Genomic DNA, 23,887 nt, shown 5'->3' on the forward strand with positions numbered 1-23,887 from the left:
GAGTTATAAGCTCACATGGATGTTCATAAACAATAGCTTTTGCAAACGGGTATAGCTGCACGAGTAGTTACATGTGGATTAGACAGGATATGATGAACTAGAAGATGGTGGAGGGAAGCAGCAGCTAGCTTAAGTCTGAAAAAAATGGTTTCACAATTTTTCACAACTGCTTCATGAGGAGTCATTACTAATATCCAAATTCTTTCTTAAAAATACGTGCTTCAATGGGACATAACCTGACAATGTTGGATAACTTAATTTCTCACCTTCCCCCTTCCTTCTCATAATAAAAGAGCAGAGCATAAAGTCAGAGTTGCAAACAATCTAAGATAGAAAAATTCAGTTAAGTTATCCAAGTGACTGCAATATTTTTTAAATTAATGTATTTCCTCATAGTTTAGTACTTGAGCAACAGCCTTCTACCACATACCACACTGGAGGTTTCAGCTTAAAAAGCTTCTCTGCTGCTTGTACTGCTTTACCAACATCATTTGCCAGCATGCTGACACTGAAGAACTGTCCCACATCCCAGTAATTGTTCATTTTTTCTAGGCTTCCTTTTCTTCCCAATAGGCTGTTTAACCGTACACCTGTAAAATTTCAATTGGAAACCAATTTTCTATCAGTAAAACACTATTTTGTGTTTTTTACTGGTAAGTTGATCAGTAAAATACTAATTTAAGACTTGATTAGGCATTATTGATGAAAATAAAGAGGAGTAAGTTTTCCCCAGAAAACAACATTGCACAATACAGAGGCAGGATCTGCAAATCATACCTCCAGTACAGAACTCCTACAACAGGGCTGAAAAACCTCTTTTACTTCCTGTCTGGGCCATCTGCCTCCTGATTCTCAGTGTAAGATGCACAAATCATTGTCCTCATCTACATTATCTGCAAGAGATACATGGCTAGGGGTTCACAAAAGTCCACCCCAGAGGAGGGTCAGAGGAATGATTTAAAGCCACCTATGCATTCTTAACATTTAAGGCTAAAATATGCATTTCAGACAAGACCAGATTCCAAATATAATGTTCAACTATCATCTTCCTAGGAAGAACTGCATATCTGTTTCTCTTATGGGATTTCTTTGTAAATGTTAAGTGCTGTGTTTTAGTTAGCACATGCATGGAAGATGTGACTGACTCTAAACAACTAACTCTCCTGGTAGATTTTTCCAGGCAATACTTCTTGTGCATTTCTCAATTCAGTGACAACAGAAACCCTTTCCTGGCATGCCTGAGGAGAACTGGGCCACACTGTCTATTGGTGTTTTTGTGCCCTATTGGCTCTGCAATGAGAATCTCTGTGGTGCAGTAAAGACAGTTTACAGATAGTGCTGAAGTTGGTCCTTTGTTGTTCTCCAGTCTCTGGGACACTTTAGATGGGCCATGTTACCAGAAAGCTGCTCCAAGGCAGACAGAAGGAAAATGTGCCTTTGAGAGCCCTGTGCTTTAGACTCCTATCCAGGACACAAAAAAGCCTGAGCCACCTTTCTGTCTATGCAACCCATTACTATAAGTATTTTGTTTTCTTCACAGGGAGAGAGGCAGAAAACTTGTCTATGGCACTGTGTGTGGCTATTTACCTATTTTTCTCAGTTCCATTGAGCTTTCAAACTGTTGTCCTGCAACAAGCAGCAAAACTGCAAGGTTAATTCCAGAATAGAGAGTTGGCTGGAGTTCAAATCCTTTGCGATACCTGCAGAGAAGAGTCAAGAACTCACATCACTGTTTAGAAGAACTGAACTATTGCAAAGTTTTGGTAGGTATTTTAAGCTATTGATTTACTGTAAGGATTATATGGCTAGTTGGCACCAATGGCCCCAAACCCTTTGTTTTAAAGCTTCATATTCATTAAAGGTAGCTGAGACACAGCTGACACAGGCTGAATGCTTGCCACTAGCTGATGCAGCATCAAGAGATCCACCTGAAGCTTGCAAGTTCACCACTACCCATCCATGTTGCATGGGGGGGAAAAAAGGTGGTGGGGGAGAATATTGCACAATTACAGCTCAAACCTACATTGCTAAAATTATTGTACTCAGAAGTATGATTATACAAGCACACCTATATGAACAGTATGCCAGTGAGAGCCTGCATGCATATGCATACCTCAAAGTCTTAAGAAAATTTATAACACACTTTATCACTGTTTTTCCTTACAAACAGTAGATCATTCAATTTTCTGGGGATCCAGCATGGAAACCATCCTTGCAGAGAGGACTAATGTAACTCCATGATCTCACTTGTATTTCATTTTGGCCTTAAGATACATTAATTATATATTTCCTCAACAAAGACAGAGGTTAGTCAACATCCCTCCCAATAAAGTGCATCATTCAATTTCCAGGAGAGTTTATAAAAAGAGAAGCAAGGAACTACATATACAAAGAACTGATGCTCAGTAAACCACTTATTCAAACAGGACCATGAAAAACTGAGGTAAGTAGAACAACTGATCTAATTATTACAGCCCTGCTTTTCATATGCAGAAGTAAAACGTCTGAAAATGCTTTTAAACAGATTTTTTTTTGTTGTTTTTTTCCTGTTACCATTCAATTGAATGATCTCGACTATTGGTATCTTTACAGTCAGAATCAAGAAACATATCCTTGTAGATCCTCCCACATAAGCAAAACATGTCTGGAGCAGGGTGATCACATGTCTGCAAGACTTGAAGCATAACTTGTAGTGCCTTCTCTCTGTCACCTGCATTATTTCTTCTGAAATCAAAACAGAGAATAGAATAAATGAGTTCAGACCTGAAACAGTAACTGCAAGATGGGAGAACAACAGTATTCCTCATCTATCCCACAATCCATCCATAATTACTATACACACACTTGACTTTACTTAGACTGATGCATGATTGTTGGTTGACTGATAAAACCCAAATTCACCCTCCCATTGTTGGTCTCTATATGTAGCTCACATAAGAACTGATGTAAACCCAGAACTCTTCTTTGACAAAAATCTGCCATCTAATTTGATTCCTTCCAGTGTACACAAATGCACTCTGAACATCCTGCAGTGAGAAAAGAGTGCCTGTTTAGTGTTCATTCCTGACAACACTTAACAAAAATGGCCATTTTCAGCATTCAGTGTGACAGATCGTTCAGCTATGTCCAAGATTTGCAATCTTGAACCCAGAGGATCCAGCAACAATACCAGGAAATACCAACTAATTGCAGGAGAAGCCAGGTCAATCCAATCTTATCCAAAAGAACGACAGAGCTCAATATGGAGCCTTTGAACTCCAACGAGAATAAAAGGGCAAAATTGAACTGCATTTCTTAATTAAAATTCTTCAGATTAGAAAAAGATTTGGAAAACTAACAGCTGTGATATGCATGTTTTGACAAATATTTAATAATTGTGTTAATAAGAAAAGAGTGATTAAATAAATTTCCATTCCTTATTATTATTAAGCAGCCAGATTTTTTGCTTCCATTTACCTTGCTGTTTTTCTAAGTTTAGAACTCAATATTCATTGCAAAAAGTCACTTAGAACAAACAACAATGTCTATTTGCAAGAGTAATGCAAACACAGCTGAAGAGTTTAATAGCCTCTTCAACACTTTTTTTCATCACCAGAGAGATTTAAAATATTTACCAACCCCTTTTTAGAACTGTTTACAATATTCCAATCCCCACCTAGGTATCCATGAACAGGCCTACAAGGACTATGACTACTTTGTCAGCAATATCAGTAGCAGATAATGGTTTCTGGTGAATTTATTACTTGCATGCCCCAAAAGGATTAATATTTACTGTAAAGGGGCTCTGTTCCTTAGGTAACCAGCTGATGCAATAAGACCAGTAACAGCACATCTGTAACAAAATTCAGGCTTCTGAGCACGTTAGGTGATGGAGAACATCTAATAAGATTGAACAGCTTTGTAGCTGGTTGTGAAGGCTTTATCCTGCCTTTGATGTAACTGCAAAGCATAAACTTTCACAGCAAGTACTTGAATATTTTTAAAGCATTTTCTTTGTCATGTTAACTGCTCTGAAATAATACCGGTCTTCTCTAATGAGCACACAAGGAGAAAGTTGGTATATTTTTTCAGTTTTACAAGAAATAAACAGGAGGCAAAAACTGTGGGCGTAAATCCATTGCAAGGTCAGCATGCTCTAACCAAACTTCTTCTGGACAAACCAGATTCTTTAACTAGGAGTACACAAGCTTCACTGTTGTTAACATTAAAGCACAAAGTTGAGTAAACAGAGCTTAGAACAAAATTAGGCCCTAATATTAAAGTCCAGTATTTCCCTGGTCTTGTATACTGTGACCACAAAAGTTGGCATGTGTTCTGAGCTCTTCCTGAAAACACAAGAAATGCACAACTAAACCCTAATGTTCCACTTTAGCATGGAAACAGAATATCTAAAAAAATCACTGCTTTCCTAGACTTGACTCAAGTCTGCCTTCTGTGAAATATGTTATTTATTAATGTTAATATAAAGAGGTGTTAGGTACTGATTAAAAAAAGCATATAAAGAAGAAAAGCAATGAACAAAGCTAGACACTGCTTAAAATGGGACATTGTGCAAATTAACATTTCTGGTCATCAAATGATGAACCTGTACACACCAAATACAACACTAGAAAAGCATTACAAAGACCAAGCCCTAAATGAACACTGTACTAGAGAACTTAAAAGATCTATCTCTCTTATACAGAAAAAAAAATTGCTAAAAATAATTAAATTCAACAAAATTTAGCACATGACCAGTATACACTCATCTAGCAGGATATAATTAAACAATAATCAGTTTAGGTGTCTTTATATTAGACCCTGTTTTTCACTGCAGCAGAATTCAATGCCCACTGGATAATACAAAACCCATACACCAATTATAACATTTTACAAATTTAGGAAGTTATCAGCTTCTAAATCCCAAAAAGAGGGAAAACAAAGAAAAAACCAAAACAAAATGAAAGATCACATAAACTACAAGCAAGTTCTCTGAAGTTAGTATGAAAAGATTCTGTTGGATAAAATGCAGAACCTGTTATTCTTGACAAAGACAGATTTTCATTTCTTATTTCAGACTCCACACTTTGTCAGGTCTGCATGCCTGACAGCTCATAATTTGTTTCAAGGTGCCTTGAAACAGATCTCTGGTGTTATTGACAGATATAATCTCAGAGGAGATTACCTTAAACCCTTAAGGTTTAGCACTGACTTCGATTTTTTTAAACCAATCTCAACTCTGTTAGCTCCCCCATGCTCCCCAGCTGCCCTTTAAAGCCACACTAGAGCAAATCTCAAAAAACCATGTCATAGATCACTGCTGGAGGTCATCTAACAGAATCCCCCTCTCACAGCAGGTCTATGGCCCTGCACTAGACCATGGCAGCCTTGGCTGTGTCTGAAAAGCTGAATTTATTAAACCTCCAAGGATGGAGATGCCACAGCCTCTCTGAACAGGAAAAGCAGAAATACTGTATATGATGATGCACAGGCATAAGAAGGAAGGCAGAAAATGTTCTCTTTATGGATTAACTTGGTGTACCAGGTGAGATTTGCAAATTATATTCCCTGAATATGAAGTTTTATAAGCCAGAGCAGAATGTCAATAGGCTGCTACAAAAATGACTCTTATCAGGTAATTTTACTGCTTCTTGGTGCTTACAGGCCATCTTGCACTGAAATACAGATATCGCTCATGGTATCCCACAAACAAGTCAACTTTAGGAATGAAATAGAATTTTGAAATGGGCATTTTTCAATGGTGCTCTTCAACACAAAATCTGTTAAACTCTCCACATCTGGAAGAAGATATGTCCTACATTAAAGAAGTTTGCATACACATCCAGTGAAAATATGAGCTATTTTTTTTCTTTAGGTGGCACAGTTTTTAGAATCACTACTCACAATCTAAAATATCTTTCAAAATACAGTTTCAATGGTCAATGAGGTAAGAAAAAAAGAGTACTACTACAATTTATTTAGAAACTATATTAAAAATCCCCACAGGCCATGGAAAGTGTTTCATAAAACTACTTTTTTTTTCTTACTGTTTGTTAGCACATGAATTTACTGCAGTTGTTACCTTGTGAGAACTTGCAGAGAAGAAAAACAGAGAAAATGAATCTACATTATCTGAACATGACAGCAACAGAAACTGCTTCCAGTTAAGAAAGAGATCTCCAAATTACTTCCAAAAACTAGGGCAATTATGAAAATATCCTAGTGCTTAATAAAACACTGCCAAGTGTCCCCAAGCACAATGCTGGGAATTAAAAGAAAATGAACGAGGAGTACAAATTATGATGTCTTTTACAAATACCCAGCACATTAATCTTCAGTACTGTGTACAGATTTAAGCTTTATTTAAAAAGGAAACTGAACTATTAGGATTAGGGGAAAAAATTCAAATTGAGGGAATGATCAATGACACAGAATCATTTCTGTATGAAGAAATCTTCAATAAACTAAGGTTTTTCAGACAGAAATGGTTACATAGGAATTATTTTTCTTAAAACAAAAGTTGTCCTGCAGGGCACCTTTACAGCCTCTAATTACTTCCTCGAAATCTGTGCCAGTGTTCTGCTGCCAGGTTGGTTTTGCCTGACAGCTTGTATCCCAGAAACTGCTGGCTGATTCACCTGCCAATTTGCTGGCTTGCTCACTGCAGTTTTGCCATGTGATTTACCTGTCTGCTGACTCTACCATGTTTCTTCAATCACAGAATCAGCCTTCTCACTTCCCTGGTCTACACAAGCCTCTTGCATCTGTCTCCCTGCCTTATCCAACTATCCACTCCTCCCTTACCTCCTTGAATTACTCTGTAGGGTTACAAACTCCTATTACAGTATTTCACCTGGAATAACACCTGGAACACACAGTTAAAAAAAAAAAAAAAAAAAACAAAAAACGGGAAAGCAGGTTTTTTTCCTCTCTCTTTGATATCAGAGTTCCTTTCTTCCTCTCCAAATCCATTCTCTTCATGGGGAATTTTTCTCTACACTCTAGTCTTTATAAGGTGACCTAGTTTTAAATATCCCTAAACAAAAAAAAAAAAAAAAAAAAAAAAAAATCTTCTTGCTTCACCAGACTGGTTTAACCAGCTTTAAAGAATTGGCATGGTTACAGAGCCAGAACTACACTCAGTGAACCAGGCCTTTGCCCAACAAAGTCAACAGGAACAGCATGTATTTCACTGGGGCAAGAATTAGCTCACTCTGTTGGTAACAGGTGGTGTAATGTTTTTTTTCTCAGCTTTTTGTTCACATCTTCCCTTGTATGGTTTGTTTCCATCTAGCTAGATGGAGAAAACTATATATGACAAGAAACTCTTGTAATAATAGAAAGTATTTTCTCAAGGGAATATACATTTGCTTTCCTTTTAATTTCATGTCTTAATAACAGCAAAAACATTTTAAAAAATCTTAATTATTAAGAAATATGAGAACTCATTTTAGTTAGAGTTAGTACACTTGCATTTGCACTTAAAACCAGAAACTGATTTTTGAGTTAAGATACATTTCACTGAGGATGTAATTTGCTTGTATAATCTTCAATATTTGAAACAGTAAATGAAGAAAACAAGACCCTAAATTAGATAGCCTTTGACAAGAACTAAATTTGCGAGCCTCCAGACAGATATGACAAGGAAAAAAACCTAGCTTTTTTTCCCTCCCTCATATACACTTCAGGTACTTCATGAAAACCAGGTGTATAAAAGGAGAAGGCCAACAACATGTTTTTTTACTAAATTTGAGTAATCACAGAACAGAACATTTTAAATACCCCAGTGCTTATCAATGGAAACAATTTTCTGTGGCTACTATTATTCACAATTACTAGTATTATTCACAATTACTAGTGATTTTCTACTTGCACCCTATTACACCCTTCAGTTGTTAATTGCCTTCTTTTATTATGGTACTGGAATATGTTGCTTGTTAAAACACAGCATGCTGAGTTAAATAATAGTGACTGCAGCTGTCCTCATCTTTAATATAAAGGAAGATAGAAGCGCTCTGGAAAGAGACTAAAATTTTCACAGTTCTGGCCTCATGCCAGGACTGGGTTTGGTTTTAATGTCTACTCTGCTTTGAACAGAATTTGGCATACCCTTGGGCCTCTTTGCAAGTTTCCAGGACATTATAACTCCAGCTCTGGTAAATAAGACCAATTAGAAGATTGTCCTTACACGGTGCTTGCCTCCCAGGTGAGGTGTACCATGCACTGAAACAAACAGCCATCCACATCTGGAACACCCAGCCCTCAACTGCACAGCATCCTACTTCATACCACAGCTGTGAATACAAATATTGAAAATACTCATGTTGCACATTTGGACTGAACTTATACCTAAAGATGTCTAAATTAAGGTGCAATTAGACTCACATCTCAGCTAGGAGGCAACAAGGAACAATGCCTTAAACAAGCCTGTGTCTGTACAGAAGAGAGCACTGTCTGCTCTGTTCCTATGTTGCATCCAAATTATTTAGCTTAAGACACTAGAAAAGCAATAGCCCTTTGTTCCTTAGGAAGGTGATGTACTCAGAATGCCCAGGCTTGGAAACAAGCATGAGCCTGTCATTGCAAACGTCCATTGTTAGCCTCTGACAACAGCCATGAGCGATGACAAATCCAAGATGCTCTCAGTTCTGCTCTGAAATGGCAGCCAGAGAGGAAGACACCAATCTAGGAGTGGGGCTGTGCTTAAACACCTGCCACATGAATCAGGTTCCAGAAATCAGCCTGCAAGTGTCTGCCTGCCCTGCATATGACAGCGAGTGCCTTCGTACCTGTCTGCACAGCAGCCAGCAGCGAGGCCCAGGCTTGCTTTGCTTATGATCCAAGCCAGGTCACACCCAGGCTGGCTCTGAGGCAGAGGACATGCAGCTAGGCTGGAATGGCACAGAACCCCGAGTGGAACATTCCTGCCCCTTGCCTTAGCACTTCTTGTTAACCTGGATCTACCCACAGCTGTGCTTCAGAGCAGGCCTGTGCCCAGCTGCTGCAGCAGCAGAGCCCCGAGGTGCCCAGAACCAGCCCTGCAGCCCCGGCGCAGCACCGGAGTGACTCTGACCTGACCATGACAATGCAAGTGACACTAACGGCCAGGAGAACTCAGCCATGGAGTCCAAGAGGAAATAAAATAATTACTCTGGATCACAATTCTAGCATACTTTTTTATGAAATTAAGCACACATTAACATTCTGCAGGGTCAGATATTCTTACAGCTGCCATTTCTGTTCTGCATACGATGTGTTTTCCTGGTGGGCTCAATCAGCGGTACTTATCAACATTAATACTGTTCTGTATGTTGAAATTAATAGATTATGAACAGAAAATGTAATTCTTTATTTTAAAGATAGCTTCTGAGAGAAATCTCTAAAAAGAATTTGGCTTTAAAACAGACAAAATTAGGGATTCAAAATTTTCATCAAGTAAGATGCTAAATGCAACATTTTAGAGGTCATTTTGAACTAAGTGGACTTGCTCAAAAAATGTTTAAGTGTCAGCTTTTGAGCTTTGTCCATCATTTTGTTTGAAGAAGCCAAAAACATTTGTAGATGCTAAATTCTGCATTCTTACCAATGAAAAACCTGTCATTTATTTCTGAAAAACCATTTCTATAAAAATGCTTAAATAGGTCCCAAAAGAAATCAAGCAGAGTCATGCTGGATTGGGCTGATAATCATTTTAATGAAAGCTGTTGACAGGGAAAGCAAGTTCATGAGCAATTAATTTTATCTTGTCTTACCAGGGTGCTATTGGCATTGTCAAAAAAGAAGATTTAATGGCATGGATTTCATATGCTGCTCAAAATGCAAAGAATTTGAACACCAAGACAGTAAAGGAGCTTGCTAATTTTGTTATGCACATCTAAATGAAAAGATTTTAAAAACTGATTGTATTAAAACATTACCTAATGACAAGGCATGATTCTAGCACTATTCTTCCTAGCAAATTTAAACATGTTGAGACAAATTCCTGAAATAATTTTTTTTTAATTTCTGAAAAATAGGGCTAAATCCATATGCAGTATTGTATGAGCAATACTTTAGTGTTTACTCTTGTGTCTGATTAAACTGTCAGATAGGACTAGATTTATTACCATTTTCCAGAAAATGCCATAGGAACTGCATTTCCAGATCTATTATTAAGTTCTTAATCTCTTTGATTTATGCCATCCTGATGTTGTCCAGTGCTAATCTTTAGTTAGCTAATTCAGCTAATTAAGTTAGCTAAATTAGCTAGCTAATTTAGTTTAGCTTTAGTTAGCTAGGTCACAATCTTTAATAGTATGTGGATTGCATCTAGCCAGTTACTCTTATTATTACATGTGATTTCATTTGCATAAGATCTATTTTCTCAATCTTAACATAAATTCTTTAGAAAGGGAGTCATTATTATACATAGGTACGACAAAAGTCTGTACCTAACTAGAAGACTTCAAAAATATTTCAGAGTTTCTTGAAGTAATGATGTGCCTGTAGGTCCTGATGACCATCCAGTCTTCCAAGAAAACTATCATAAATGTGTATTTGTAGATCAAGCAGTGCTTTTTACCTCTTACTTTAATAAATCACTCATAACTCTATCACACTAAACATTTGAAGACATTCAGAATAATCAGTGACTCAGATTAAACAATCTCAGACTGACCAAGAAGCTCTGGAATCTTCTGCAGTTAGTCAGGTGGTCTTTGGAACAGATCCACTCTCTCCTAGTTATTGACAAAACAAAGATTGTTGGAAAACAACTGTTTCAAAAGTTACAAACTGTCCTGGTGCCCACTAAGTATGGGATTAAGGAGAGATGACTGTTATGAATATCAATATGTGCAGAAAGGGAAGGGAATTTGATATTACCTGCACTATAAATTTACATAAAAGCCCACATGGAACAGCAATAAAATAAAACAACTTGAATCAGTCAACCTTACCGATTCAATGCAAAAGCATAATGAAACTTAATGTTGTGCTGATCAGCAAGGTCACAGGTAGGAAGCATTTCTAGTGTCTCTACCAGCTTCACCATAGCATCATAGTCCTGGTATGAAATTAAAAAAACAATAATGAAGATTGAAGTAGAATAAACTGAAAGGAGGAAAGCATCACTAAGCTAAAATGTATCATGATCACTAGACAGCTTCTCAGGTGACTATTCCTAAAAGAAATGGCCTTTATGACACACAGGGATTTTGTCCATCCATGTCAGTGCTTGCCTCTTCCTCACCACAATGCCCAAACTACTGAATCCCTGTAGCCAGTGTGATCACTCTCCCAGCACCAGTAGAAGAGATGACAAGTCTGGCTTTTTCAGGCCTTATTAAGATCTTCTGATGAATGGCACCTCACCAGGTCACTGTGGACTCAACCAGAGCTGTCTCTGAAGTACATCAGCCACTTGTGCACTCATTTGGGTTTCTCAGGGGTAACCCACACCTACAGCGTGGAAGAGGCCAGTTTACTGACATTTCAAGGGGCCTTGTGTTACTGAAATTTTTGTTCAAAATATGTTTTGAGACGAGTACATTTCTCAGGGGACACCTTTCATGATCACCAGAGCCAATCCAAATGAAGTTGAATAAAGTGCTGCAAGGAAAATATGCATTTCAGAATGGAAGGTTTGGTAATGAAGGATGATGTGGTCACCCATTGCTCTCTCACAACCCATTTATACACAAGAAATAACCAACTTAGCTCCTGATGGGAAAAAAAAATCTATAGAATGGTTGAAATTATATTTGAAAATGGATGTTAAACACAGAGACTGTCAATTTGGAAAAACAGCAAAAGCAGAATTTATTTTTAAAAATCAAAACAAGAAAAAAATGTGCTGTTAGATTTTAAAAGCAAATTAATGTTTCATTGAATTACAGTTCTCAATTTGGGCATCTCTAGCCAATATAATGGTCATAACAAATGTGTTTTCTTAATTTCTAAATATATTCATTTTATGGGGCAAGGGAGGAAACGTAGGGGAGAGGAGAGCAAGGCAAGCATTTTGATTCAGTAGGGATTTTTGCTTTTTTTCTTTTTAAGGAAGTTATAAATTTCTAAAAGCAAAGGGAGAGACCTTGGGAAGTCACCTAGTCTGAGTCTCTTGTTCACAGGCAAAGTAAGTAAGAGTCTCTATCCCTTAAAATGCCCAAAAGACAAGCCAAACTTAAACATGTAACAGTTGCTCCCATTTAGTGTCAGCTGTGAATCACTGCTTAACAAAGAAAGAAGCCCAGGAGAACAAACAGGAGCCAAAATTGCATGGTAAAATAATCCACCTTAGTCTTTAAGCACATACCTGAATATCCCTGTAAGAAAGAAGCAGGTTTATGACAATGTCAGAAGTCAGCACTTCAGTATTATCCATACGAAGCTTAATCCTGGCCAGCTCCTTAGCCAGTTCATCTCCTTGGTACTTCTCTCTAGCTTTTCTAATGTCATTTAGTAGTGTTTCTTTATAATAGGCACTAAAGAAATAGAAGTTAGACACAGGGGAAGAAGACTGTTAGACCTTTCTTATAAAACATGGCTATGCTTCTAATAAAAAGTATAATTTCTAATAAAAAGTATCATTTCCTCAGAGTGAGGTCCACATCAAATGTTGCCATATTTTTCATGACTACTTACAAATATTCCACCTTGCCCCACCTCACTCAGACTAGGGCTATGTGGGGCTACGTATCAATATGCTTATAACCAGGACCGTGAGACAATTTTACCAACACAAGAAAACCGGAGCATTTCTTTGCCCCATTACTGACCCTGACAGATGTGGTACTTTGTGCCATAAGAAAGGTTGCATCTGAGATAATAAAGTGACACAGAGGAGAAACACCAGTGTGATGTAAAGAGGAGGCATATTATTTTACCATGGAAGTTGGAAGACTTTCCAACACAGAAACTGAAACAAAAACAAGCCAACAAAAGCTGATTTAGTTGCAATCTCTTTGAACATAACACATAATGTGGGCAGGATCTCTGTAAAAGCCTCCAGTAAGTGCATCTTATTTACAGTGCACAATCCAATATCAGCACTTTTGCAAATTGAAAAATAATATATATATTGCCAGCATGACAAGTATGAATGACCTCAACAAGCTGCTTAGGGGTAAATTTATCCTGGAGCAGGTCATGGAGTCTCTAGTCTGGAACTTAGCAAGTCCCACCTGACAGATATTTCAGTGCATACAATCCCTTTCTTGTTTACAAATGAGTCTTTCAAAGTATTAAGTCTTGCTTAGCATAAGCCCTACACATAGCAAAGAAAATTAAGTTCTCTGTCTCACATACACTATAAGCAAAGCAACAAGGCCAGAGTAAACACTACTGGTGAGCACAGCCTCATACAGTGCAAGCACAGAAATGAGGCCGAGAAGCGGGCATGGGTTGTAAGGTGGGATCACAATCACCCAGTAACCCCCAAAGACTTCAAACCCATTTCCAGAAAGATCTACAAGAACAGACTGCATGTAACTAATTTGCATATACAGCAAGCAAATTATCTCCAGTGTGGGGAAAACTTATTTATAAAAAAAGAAAAATTCCCCAAAAATTCCAGGGTGCTTGTCCTGAATATGCATCCCAGGACCATGGAAACCCAGCTGGATTGACACTGGAGCCAGGATGGGTGATCTCTTTCTTTCCTCTTCTTTGCCCCTCTTTAATTTATCTCTCTCTCTTCCCTTTCACCCTACATCCTTTATCCAAAACCCTCTGTTGTGCCTTACACTAGGAGTTCAAGGACTAAAACACCAATTTCCATGCCAAGTGTGTAGCTTACTAATAAAACTTTGCAAACTTTTGCAGACACTCTGATTTTTATCATTCCTTTCAAACACGAGCATCTAGGGAATCTTGGGTGCTCCCTATCCCTTCAGGGGGATGGGACCACAAAAGAATAGTAGTTTTTTAGACAAGCCTTTCACTTGGGTGGGATAGCAATGGGGAAACAAATCTGAGGGTCCTCCGTGCTACCTCATGCTTCAGACATTAGGAAAATTAAAAACCTAAAACTCAGTCTCTCTGAGTGTTTTTCAGAAATATATACGAATCAGAAATAGGTCCAGAATACAGGGTGAGCAACTGAGAAAGAAAGACCTCCTTCTCCAGCCCCAATTCTCAAAACTCCAAAATCCCCTTGCAGAAATGGCTGAGCAGTATCATGTTTATTAAGTAACACCAGAGGGTAAATATTTGTAAATAAAAACAAATCAAGAGAATTACAACTGAATGCCCATTGCTACTATGTATATATTTTATCTGATAACAGAAAAGGACAGTTTTTCGCTTTCAACTCTATGATGAATGTATGAGCTTAGCTCATATTATGACCTTGTACACTGTAAAACTTAAGCACTTTATCTTACCCATGGACTGCCTTTGCTTTCTGGAAAGTAACTATAAATCAAATTCTAGCATAACATGGCTAGTTAACTGTAACAACTGCAGACCAGGAATACAAAAAGCTGTAAAATTGGCAGCTTCTTTTAACACTACATTAAGTGCAGTGAAAAATAAAAAAATTATTATCAATGCTACTAGAAATTCTGTATCTTCTTTTTCCATAATATTAAAAAGAGACTATCAAAGGTTCTGGAACTGTATATATTGTAACATTACCATGATGTAACATGGACATCCTTGAGAAGGCTGAGAAACTTGTCCACCAGTGGGACACAAAATGGCCCCAGGATATTGTCCCAGCTGGGCTGCATGTACTCAGAGGCTCTTCGTTGGGCATCACTTTCACAGCAAAAGTAGTCAGCACAAGGTGTGACAATGTATGGAATAAAATAATAATTGCCACTTGAAGCCTAAAATAAAAACAGGCAGAGTTTAGAAAACAAGTGAAAGTAGAATTATACTTGTGTATACACAGAATCTTCTGCTGACAGAAAAACAGCTAGAGTAGTGCTGGTGTGTAAGAAGTTCTAGTGCATTGTTTAACACAAGATTTGCAAGCATTAAATTCAAGGAAATTAATGTAAAAAAGTTACAAAAATTAACAAATTTGATGAATAAGGGTCCAGGTCTGTTAAGTGACAATACAACAAAACTGTTCAATTTTTCCTTTTAATGTAATGCACAGACCCTAGTAGGGTCTGATTATCTGCTGATGTTCTGTTCCCAAATTTTTGGCTTCAGAGATGTACTTGCATCCTCTAAGCCCACCCTGTGCTAGGAAAGATATGATGCAGAGCTCCCCACTATGAGAGAAATACAGAAACACAGAGACTGGAAGGACTGTATAGAGATGTTTAATCCAGAGCAGCCTACAAAACATCTACCATCAAAAGCCTAACCAACCAAACCCCAAAACTTTGAAATGTTTTGTAGTAGATGTAGGACTTGTAGCATAAAATCCTAGAAGTAAAACCCAAAAAAATTTAACATGCCACATTAAATGTGTAAATACAAACAAGGTGCTGAAGTGTGTGAGGACACAAGAAATGGCCCTTCAGAGCCCAAAACCAGCAAGTTCAGAGTTTTTAGCCCCTAAACAAGATACCAGAAATCAGATCACTATGAAGGTTTCCACAGCTGGGAGAAGCACCTGTATCCAATTCCAGCTATGACAACTCTGTGCTGTTTAAAAGGAAGGTGAACTTTATATTTGAAAGTAACTAGATGGGAGCACAGAGTCAGAGGTCAACATAATGGATCTGCCATGATCAACTACCACTGCATTGGAGATATTCCAGCACTGAACCTGTACAGAATAATCATACCTGCCATTTTTTCATATAACCTAAGCATGTAGAAAAGCCATAGCCATTTATAGCCACCTTGAACAATGGGAGAATGCTGAGATGATGAAAAGAATGGATATGAAGATGGCACATTTTTGAATGTCTTAGTAAACTAGACAGGAGAAACAGATTGTTCACAGGAAGTTAAAAATATAGGGCATGCAGGTACTAAAACCACAGATAAAAAACCTGTACCAGTACATCCTGTTGCTGACCTGAGCAAGGATTTAGAATTTTAAATTATTTCTAACAGATAAAGATCAAGTCATATTCCTTCCTTACAAATCCTAAGTTAAATTATCCTTGTTGTAACAACATAATTATCTGCTGGATTGCTATCTTTACTTCCCAAGAAAACAGAAAAACTGCAACCCAAGCCACCAATATGGCAGCACAGCTTTGTCTCAGGTTTATTTAAATAAGCAGTAAGCTCACTGCAACACAAAAGCTGCTTGTCTGTAAACTTTATTCTTAAATATTTAACAGCAAATTAGCTCTTCCTGCATGAAAAAGCCCATTCAATTTGAAAGGGTGATGTATCTTGAGATGCAAATAACTGTAGTTATCTACTGAAGAAGCAATGAAATTTTTAGAAAAAATTAAGTACATATGTGAAATACTGTATTAATCTAATCCTCAAACACTGTATTGTTATCCAGCCAACATATGGACTGTATGACTTAGATTTGTCTCCTTTTGCATAGTGAAATCTATGCAATTAAACCCTCCTGTCTTCTAGCTTCTTCTGTACAATACTTACATTTAATAAATTATAAAATCCTTTCATATATACTGTGTGGCCTACAAAAGTCTTTCCTATCTCCATTATGTAAAAAACCAGTCCATCTACTTTTCTTATGCTAACAAGAATTAGAGATGGCTGAAAATATCACCCACCCTTACTTTTTCTGATCTTCTGTTCAGGAATGCTGATCTCTGATACTAAAAGCTAATAATTTTGAAAATTATTGTCTTGTCATACACCAACTATTGCTTTCTGAAGATAATGAATAAATGGCTTAGGTATATGTCAAGTAACGTATGTAGCAACCCTATCTGCATATGTATATACATACATATAACATCTGTAAATTATTGCTTATTTAACTGTAATAAAATTACAACTTCATAGCTTATTAAGACTATACAATGAGATGGTTAATTTCAGGATTAGAAGCTAGGGTATTTTATTGTCTGATTTCGGGAAATTTTAAGTTAAAAATTACAGCCAAGCAGACTGAAAAAAAATCCCAAAACTCTGAATGGCTCATCTTCCAGTGTATGGCAGCACTGAAACTTTTGTATTTAATCACAACATTTTAAAGTCTACCACAAAACAAGCCACAAATTTAAGAACATAAAAAAACCCCCAGAAAATAACTGCAAATAAGTTGAGAAAGGGACCAGTTCTTCAGGGGAAGTAGTTAAAGGAATTAAGCAGAAAGCCATGCCTTTTGCTGAGAGGCTGAAAGCGTGAGGTCCACAGAGGCCATTTTTAGGCCCTAGGCAAGCCAGGCCAAATGTAGAGTGTTTTTTTGTCTCAAAATATTTTCCAAATATTTTTAAAATGCTGTTACAAGTAAATTTTGATCTTAATATAAACAGGTTTTTTAATTGTACTGGAAAAGTTATTCTGGTGCAATAGTCACTTTCTGACAGAGATGCTACACTTGAATTAAAGGTAGGTTTTCTCCCAAATAAGAAATGCTGAGTGAAAATCTCTGCACTTTCAAGGAGGGAATTATTCCTGCCAAGCCAATAGTACAGTTATTTTACTTGAGCCATGCTATTAATTTTGCCACTCACTCAAGTATCAAGAATGCTTACTCCATCTCACTAGGCAGTTAGAAAGAAAAACATATAAAGTAATAGAAAAGGAACTGCATTGACTCCAAGAGATCACAAACTCCTGAGTGTTCAGGGAGTTTAACTCACTGTTGTCTCAAGTATTAGGATTTTCTCTGACATCACATTCCTATCCATCTTGCCATATAGGCATGTATTGGATTTGCATGGTCAGGTTTTGGTGTTGGGAGGACCTTGGGGGCTACAGGGGTGGCTTCTGGGGGAAGCTGCTGGAAACTTCCTCCATGTCCAGCAGAGCCAGTGCCAGCCAGCTCCAAGACAGATGTGCTACTGGCCAAGGCTGGGCCAATTAGAAATGATGGTAACTCCTCTGTGATAACAGATTTAGGAAAGAGGAAAAAAGTTATTGCACAGATGTAACTGCAGTCACAGAAGGGTGGAGTTGTGAATATGTGAGAGGAAAAATGCTGGAGACACCAAGATCAGAGGAGAAGAAGGGGCAGGAGGTGCCCAGATGCTGGAGCTGAGATTCCTCTGCAGCACCATTGTAGACTGTGGTGAAGCAGCTGTGCCCCTGCAGCCCATGGAGGATCACAGGGATGCAGAGATGCACCTGCAGCCCGTGGAGGAGCCCCACACTAGAGCAAGTGGTGTTTAAGAGGAGGCTGTGACCCCATTTGAATTGAGTGCTGGTGTGGGCTCCTGGCAGGGACCTGCAGACCTGTAGAGAGGAGTCCAGACAGAAGCAGGTTTCCTGGTAGGACTTGTGACCCCATAAGGGATTCATGCTGGATCAGGCTGTGCCTGAAGGACTGCACCCCATGGAAGAACGACCCATGCTGCAGCAGTTTGTGGAGAACTGTTGCTTGAGGGATAGACTCACATTTGTGAAGCTCATGGAGAACTGTCTCCTGTGGGAGGGACCCCACACTGGAGCAGAGAAATGACTCCTCTCCCTGAGCAGTGGGAGAAACAACCTGTGATCAACTGACCCTAACCCCCATTCCCTGTCTCCCTCCCATTGCTGGAATAGAAAGTAGGGCTTGGAAGGAGAGAGGGGTGGGGGTAAGGTGTTTTTAAAGTCTTATTTTACTTCTTATTATCCTGCTCTGATTTTATTACTAATAAATTTAATTAATATCTCTAATTAAAGCCTGATTTGCCCATAATGTTATTTGGTGAATGACCTCTCCCAGTCTTTAACTCATGAATCCTTTGCTCTGTTTTCTCTCTTCTGTCTGGCTGCAGAGGGGAGTGAGAGAGTGGCTCTGGTGGGTGCCTGGCATCCAGCCACAGTCAACCTACTACAGTGAGTAAGATATTATAAACTTAAAAAAAATATTTTCTTTTTTAAAGTTGAATAAATGCAGTATTTTTATGTAAAAACTGGGAAGAGAGATTATCACAAGACAGTTTAAATTTCTGAGATCTAGCTTGCAAAGAGCAAGTACTCCAATCACCTTCAAGGAAAGACCCTGCCAAGCAATATTCTTACATCATCCTTATTCATGTTTACATGTCTAGAAACACAGTGAAAGAATGGCATATCTATTCAAAGAAAGCAGATTTAAAGTGATACATACTTTGCCTATTAGATTACCACTGTGGTATTCAGGAGGTACTTGAACACGAAGAAAAGCTTTGAGGTTGGCAACCTACTCCAAATTGAAATAAAACAACAAAGAGGAAAACACCACCACAAAACACCATAAGAAAAAAAAGACACACATGACACATGAATAAAGAAATAATTAAAGAAAGAATCAACAGAAAATGAATATAGATATTTGCAGCAAGATTATATTTACAAGGCAAAGAAAAGTTCAAAACTTTGGCATTTCTCTTATCTCATTTTTTGGATTTCTCTTATTTATATGATTTATATGTCTATATATCTCCTGTGTCATCATTAAGATGTTTTCAGATCTTATTTTTATGAACCTATCAGATTCATTATCTGTTTAGTTAACTATAATCCAACCACTACATATTGCTTGAGATGCTAATATTTCCGTAAAAACTAACTTTTATACTGAAATTTTAAAAGCCTTAGTTTTCATTATCTAAAGTAACAGTGGCATATTTCATTATTAAAATCATTAAAAGTAGCATTTATTTGGTTACCCATTACCTTTGTACAATTTTTCACCCAAAAAGAAAAATTACTGAATTTAAGTATTTCATTCCTCCTCTTTCATTCTGTGCCCTTTTACAATCTCTTTTGACACTTCTGCTACCTCAGACCTTTTTAGAAATATATCATTAAAAGACTGTATCATATAAATTTTTATACATTGTAAAAATGATCAGAAAATAAAAAATAGAAAGCTACTCATCAGTAATACCTCTTTGGACTATTAAGTTCATATAATGTAATCATACTTCAGTCTTGGCTCTCATTACAATCCACAGGGGCTACTTAACTGGAGAACATGAGTCCAAGAGCCAAAATCTAACTATTTAATTTTCTTTAATGTTCATTGCCTTGAAACAGTATATACAGCTACTGAACAGCTACCGAAACCTCTGAAGAAACTTTCTGCCAATTACAATAAAAAAAAGATTTTTCATCATATAAATTCCTTGTGGCAAGGATAAATTGCAATCCAGTTCCCTTTAGATCAAGAAGAATTTTTGTTAATGACTCCTCCATGGCTCAGACATTATTCTCTGCTTAATATAAGAGCTGCTACAAGATTTCATGAAAAATAACCATTTAAATCTCTAAAAATACTTCACCAGGCCCACAGGCCTAAGTATACAATAATATAAACCTTTTGGCTTAATAGCCAGCCTACTTTCCTTTAAACAACTTCCTTGAATGCAATTAACAGGGTTATTAAAATTTCTTCAGGCATATTAGAAACTAAAGAACAGAAGAAAGAACTAGTCTTTCTCCTTAGATTCTGTACTTGGTATAATACTTTTTCCATAGTGGAAAGTTCTAGTTTGTATTTTCAATGCCTCATTCAAACAAATTGAATGGATCAAACTATGTGCAACTATTCCTAGATCTACTGCATTTTTTGCTTCCTGACTCCAGCAGTTTTCTAAAGTCCCTTGTTCACTCTTCACTTAATCTTGAACTTTTTTTATTCACAATTTCTTAAGATCCTGTAGCAGCATATAAAATTTCCTCCCTTAAAAGAAAAAGTCAAGGATGGCAAAAAAAAATTGAATCAAAATAGAAAAACTTCCCAATAGATTTTGTCTATTACATAGATTTGGGGAAAAATTATTTTTTTAATAGCATTTTTTGCTTTTGAAAATCTTTGAAATTTCATTTCTCCAGTAAACCAATGTTCAGCTGACATCTAAAGAAATTCCAAAGCATAAGCACTTTCCATAAGTAATTTTCTTTCCTCTGTCCTTCAGTCCATTATTCCATTATGGCACCTGTTCTGCAAGACTGCATATTTACCATTTATATAACTGATAATAAATTTGACAGAAACAAGGAAGCTGTGCAGTCTTTATTAAAACTAATAGAAATGTCCTCAAAAGCCCAGAGGAGCTCTACAGAAGGAAATATACCTAATGGGACACAGAATCTTGATCTTGAATATCATGCCAGGGCAATTCTTCCTTGGGAACTGAACTCCCATAGAAAATTATTCTTTCCTTTCACATCCAAGTATGCAATAAATTATCAATACAGAATTTGCACTGCTTGTTTAGGGAAGTCAAGTCGAATTTAATCACATTCCTCCATCTTATCTGTGAAAACTGCATTCCTGGATGGTGGAGGGAAGGAAGGAAGGAAGGAAGTTCTCCTACTCATTCTCTTTTTTCAGACAGTAAGCTATTAAATCTCTCAGGCTCACACCACTGCAGCTGTCTGCTGTAAATTTACTCTGTTAGATAGCTATACTCAGGCCAGCTCTCAGTTGAACTGCTGACTTTTTTTTCTCTGCATTGTTTTCAGCTTCATGTCCAGTTTGCTTGCTCTTGCCTGCTTAGTGCTGTATTAGAATAATATTTCCTCTACAAGGAAAATATTAATTCTCTTCAAGGCTTTCTTGTGATACACAAAGCAAACTGCCCTGATGAGACACTAGACATTCACCTTCTCTGCAACTTCAACATGGCTCCACATCTCCTCTATGCTAAGATTTTTCTGCACCTTTGTAGATGATGTGAGATTTGCAGGCTAAATAGGAAAGGTGAGAACAGGGAAACCTCAGAGAAAGCTCTAAGCTACAGCAGCCAGCCCAGAAAGTTTCACTCTTGCTGCTGGAACAAAGGTGTGCTGCACCTGGCAACAAACTGGGTTGTTCCCCTTTCCTTACATACTCTGCAGATGCATGGACACAGAGCCTGTAAAACATGGAGAGGACTTCTGCAATGATACTCCTGTGGCTACCACTGGGCTGGAAGAAGGTTCAGGAGATATCTATCCTCTTTCCACCATACCTCTGGCTCCTGATAAAAAGCATATTTAAGCTCTGCTATTCCACAGTTATGGCAGAGGTATACTGACATTTTTCACTCAGGACAAGAAAACACAAAGCCCTACTACAGGGAAATGAACTACTGCATCTAAACATTCAGCAATTAAACTGAAATGGTTATCTAACTATAAATTTGACTGGATATAACAAATTCATGTCAATTATGTACCTACTTAACAAGTACAACACAGCAATTCACTTGAAATAAGACATTCTCCCCTACAGTTGTAAAATATTTAACCAAGCAATAAAGCAGTGGCACCATACTGGATGAGTGCAAAACTGCAAATCTCTTGTCACAACTCACCGGGTTTGAAAGGAGGGGAAGGCAATTGTCTATTTGAAGTCAACTTTGACTTAAAAAGCTTTATCCTGTGAATTATTTAGCTTGCTCATGAGTTTTTTTAAATTTCTGATAAAAGAATGAAATGTAGGAGCACATTTATCTAATAATAGAAGGTATGCACAATTCCAAATAATAGAAAGAAGTCAAGAATCCATACTTGGTATTTTAAATAATTCATTTTTTATCTCACTGTATTTTAATCACAATTTTTTTCTTAATTTAAACACTTGAAGAAAGTGGGTTAGACAATCCCTCCTTTTTAAAGAAGGAATCAGGATCCTAGCTTAGGGATGTCTCCCTGCCCCTTCTGCTAGCCACAAGGTGTTTACAAGTCCAGCACCAGACCCCACCATAGAAACCATGTCACTGGAACCAAAGCTGAGTCAGGAGAGGTTTAGGTTGGATCTCAGGGAAAGGCTCTTCACCCACAGGGTGGTTGGGCACTGGAACAGACACCCCAGGGAAGTGGTCACAGCAACAGCCCAACAGAGTTCAAGAAGTGTTTGGGCAAGGTTCCCAGCACATGGTGTGACTTAGGGATGTCCTGTGCAGGGCCAGAACCTGGACTCAATGATTCTGGTGGGTCCCTCCCAGCTCAGCATACTCTGTGATTCAGTATTTTCCTCTCTTCAGTGTGAATAGCCATTTCTGGAGAAAGAATCTGCCAGAAGAAAAAGACTGTAGACTGCTAATCTGATTGTGCTAGGTTGAACTTCCACCCTCCCCTTTGTTGTTTACTCCATGTCTGGTATTATCACCAAATGGCCCATTCACAATTTCCCTTCTTGCTCTGGAAGGGAGAACACGTGCTCCTGAAATTTTGGTCATCCATCAGCTTATGGACAGTAGCATTCACAAGCAAATCTGCCACATTCTGAATGCCCCTTCACAGAGCCACAGAGCAGTAAATGCAGTTCCCACCACAGGGGTCAAACTGGTTCAAAGATCCCTGAGGCAGCCAGGAAGCATGACCTGCATTTACATGTGCTAAACCTGATCTATCTTTAGCCTATGTGTGCACTGTGAGCAGGTCAACACAGCAGCTCAAAATAATAAACTGCTGTGACTAATGCATTTTTTCTTCTAGTTGTCTTCAAAGTTACTATTAAACTCTTAAGACTACGTTCTTATTTTAATCCTGCTCAATACTGCTTAGAAGAAAATAAAAGTATATGGTAAATGGGAGGAAACAGAAAGGATAAATGGAAGATATTTGTAAAATCAGTGGTCCTCAAAATAACAGTATGGTGGATTTAATGAAAACCACTGACATGGTGTGAACTATGGCAAAATATACAACTATATAAAATGTTGTAACATATTTCAAAAAGCCTTAACTCCAACATTTTATCTTGTTTCTAACTTATTTTTTTGGCTTTATTTGCATTAAGTGTAAGAATATTTTTATTTTGGAAATAAGCTTTTCTAAGAAATAAGCATTTCTAATGAAATCTGTGAATTTGTCAGTTAGAGAACAGGTATATAGAAGCCAAAGCTGTTTGAGATACAAAAGCAAACCCCATTAAGGCATCACAAACATCTACATTTGCACAAATGGG

The 23,887-nt window shown here is 37.6% G+C and overlaps 1 protein-coding gene across 3 annotated transcripts in view; it reads right to left on the reverse strand.

Moving 5' to 3' along the window:
* Positions 1-23,887, reverse strand: part of MAP3K15 (mitogen-activated protein kinase kinase kinase 15) — an 81,248-nt gene that overhangs the window by 29,573 nt on the left and 27,788 nt on the right. The window contains exons 4-10 of one of the 3 annotated variants that reach the window (XM_077781631.2): positions 19,115-19,186; positions 14,596-14,789; positions 12,275-12,443; positions 10,917-11,023; positions 2,554-2,724; positions 1,588-1,700; positions 431-590 (exon numbers count right to left, since the gene is read on the reverse strand). In XM_077781631.2, the coding sequence (XP_077637757.1) occupies positions 431-590; positions 1,588-1,700; positions 2,554-2,724; positions 10,917-11,023; positions 12,275-12,443; positions 14,596-14,789; positions 19,115-19,186 (986 nt within the window). Of the gene's footprint in view, positions 1-430; positions 591-1,587; positions 1,701-2,553; positions 2,725-10,916; positions 11,024-12,274; positions 12,444-14,595; positions 14,790-19,114; positions 19,190-23,887 lie in introns of all 3 variants that reach the window. The other 2 variants (XM_085559259.1, XM_031503680.3) reach the window with 2 other exon arrangements.

The sequence above is a fragment of the Lonchura striata genome, chromosome 1, assembly GCF_050655825.1.
Source record: "Lonchura striata isolate lonStrDom1 chromosome 1, ASM5065582v1, whole genome shotgun sequence".
Classification (NCBI taxonomy): Eukaryota; Metazoa; Chordata; class Aves; order Passeriformes; family Estrildidae; genus Lonchura; species Lonchura striata.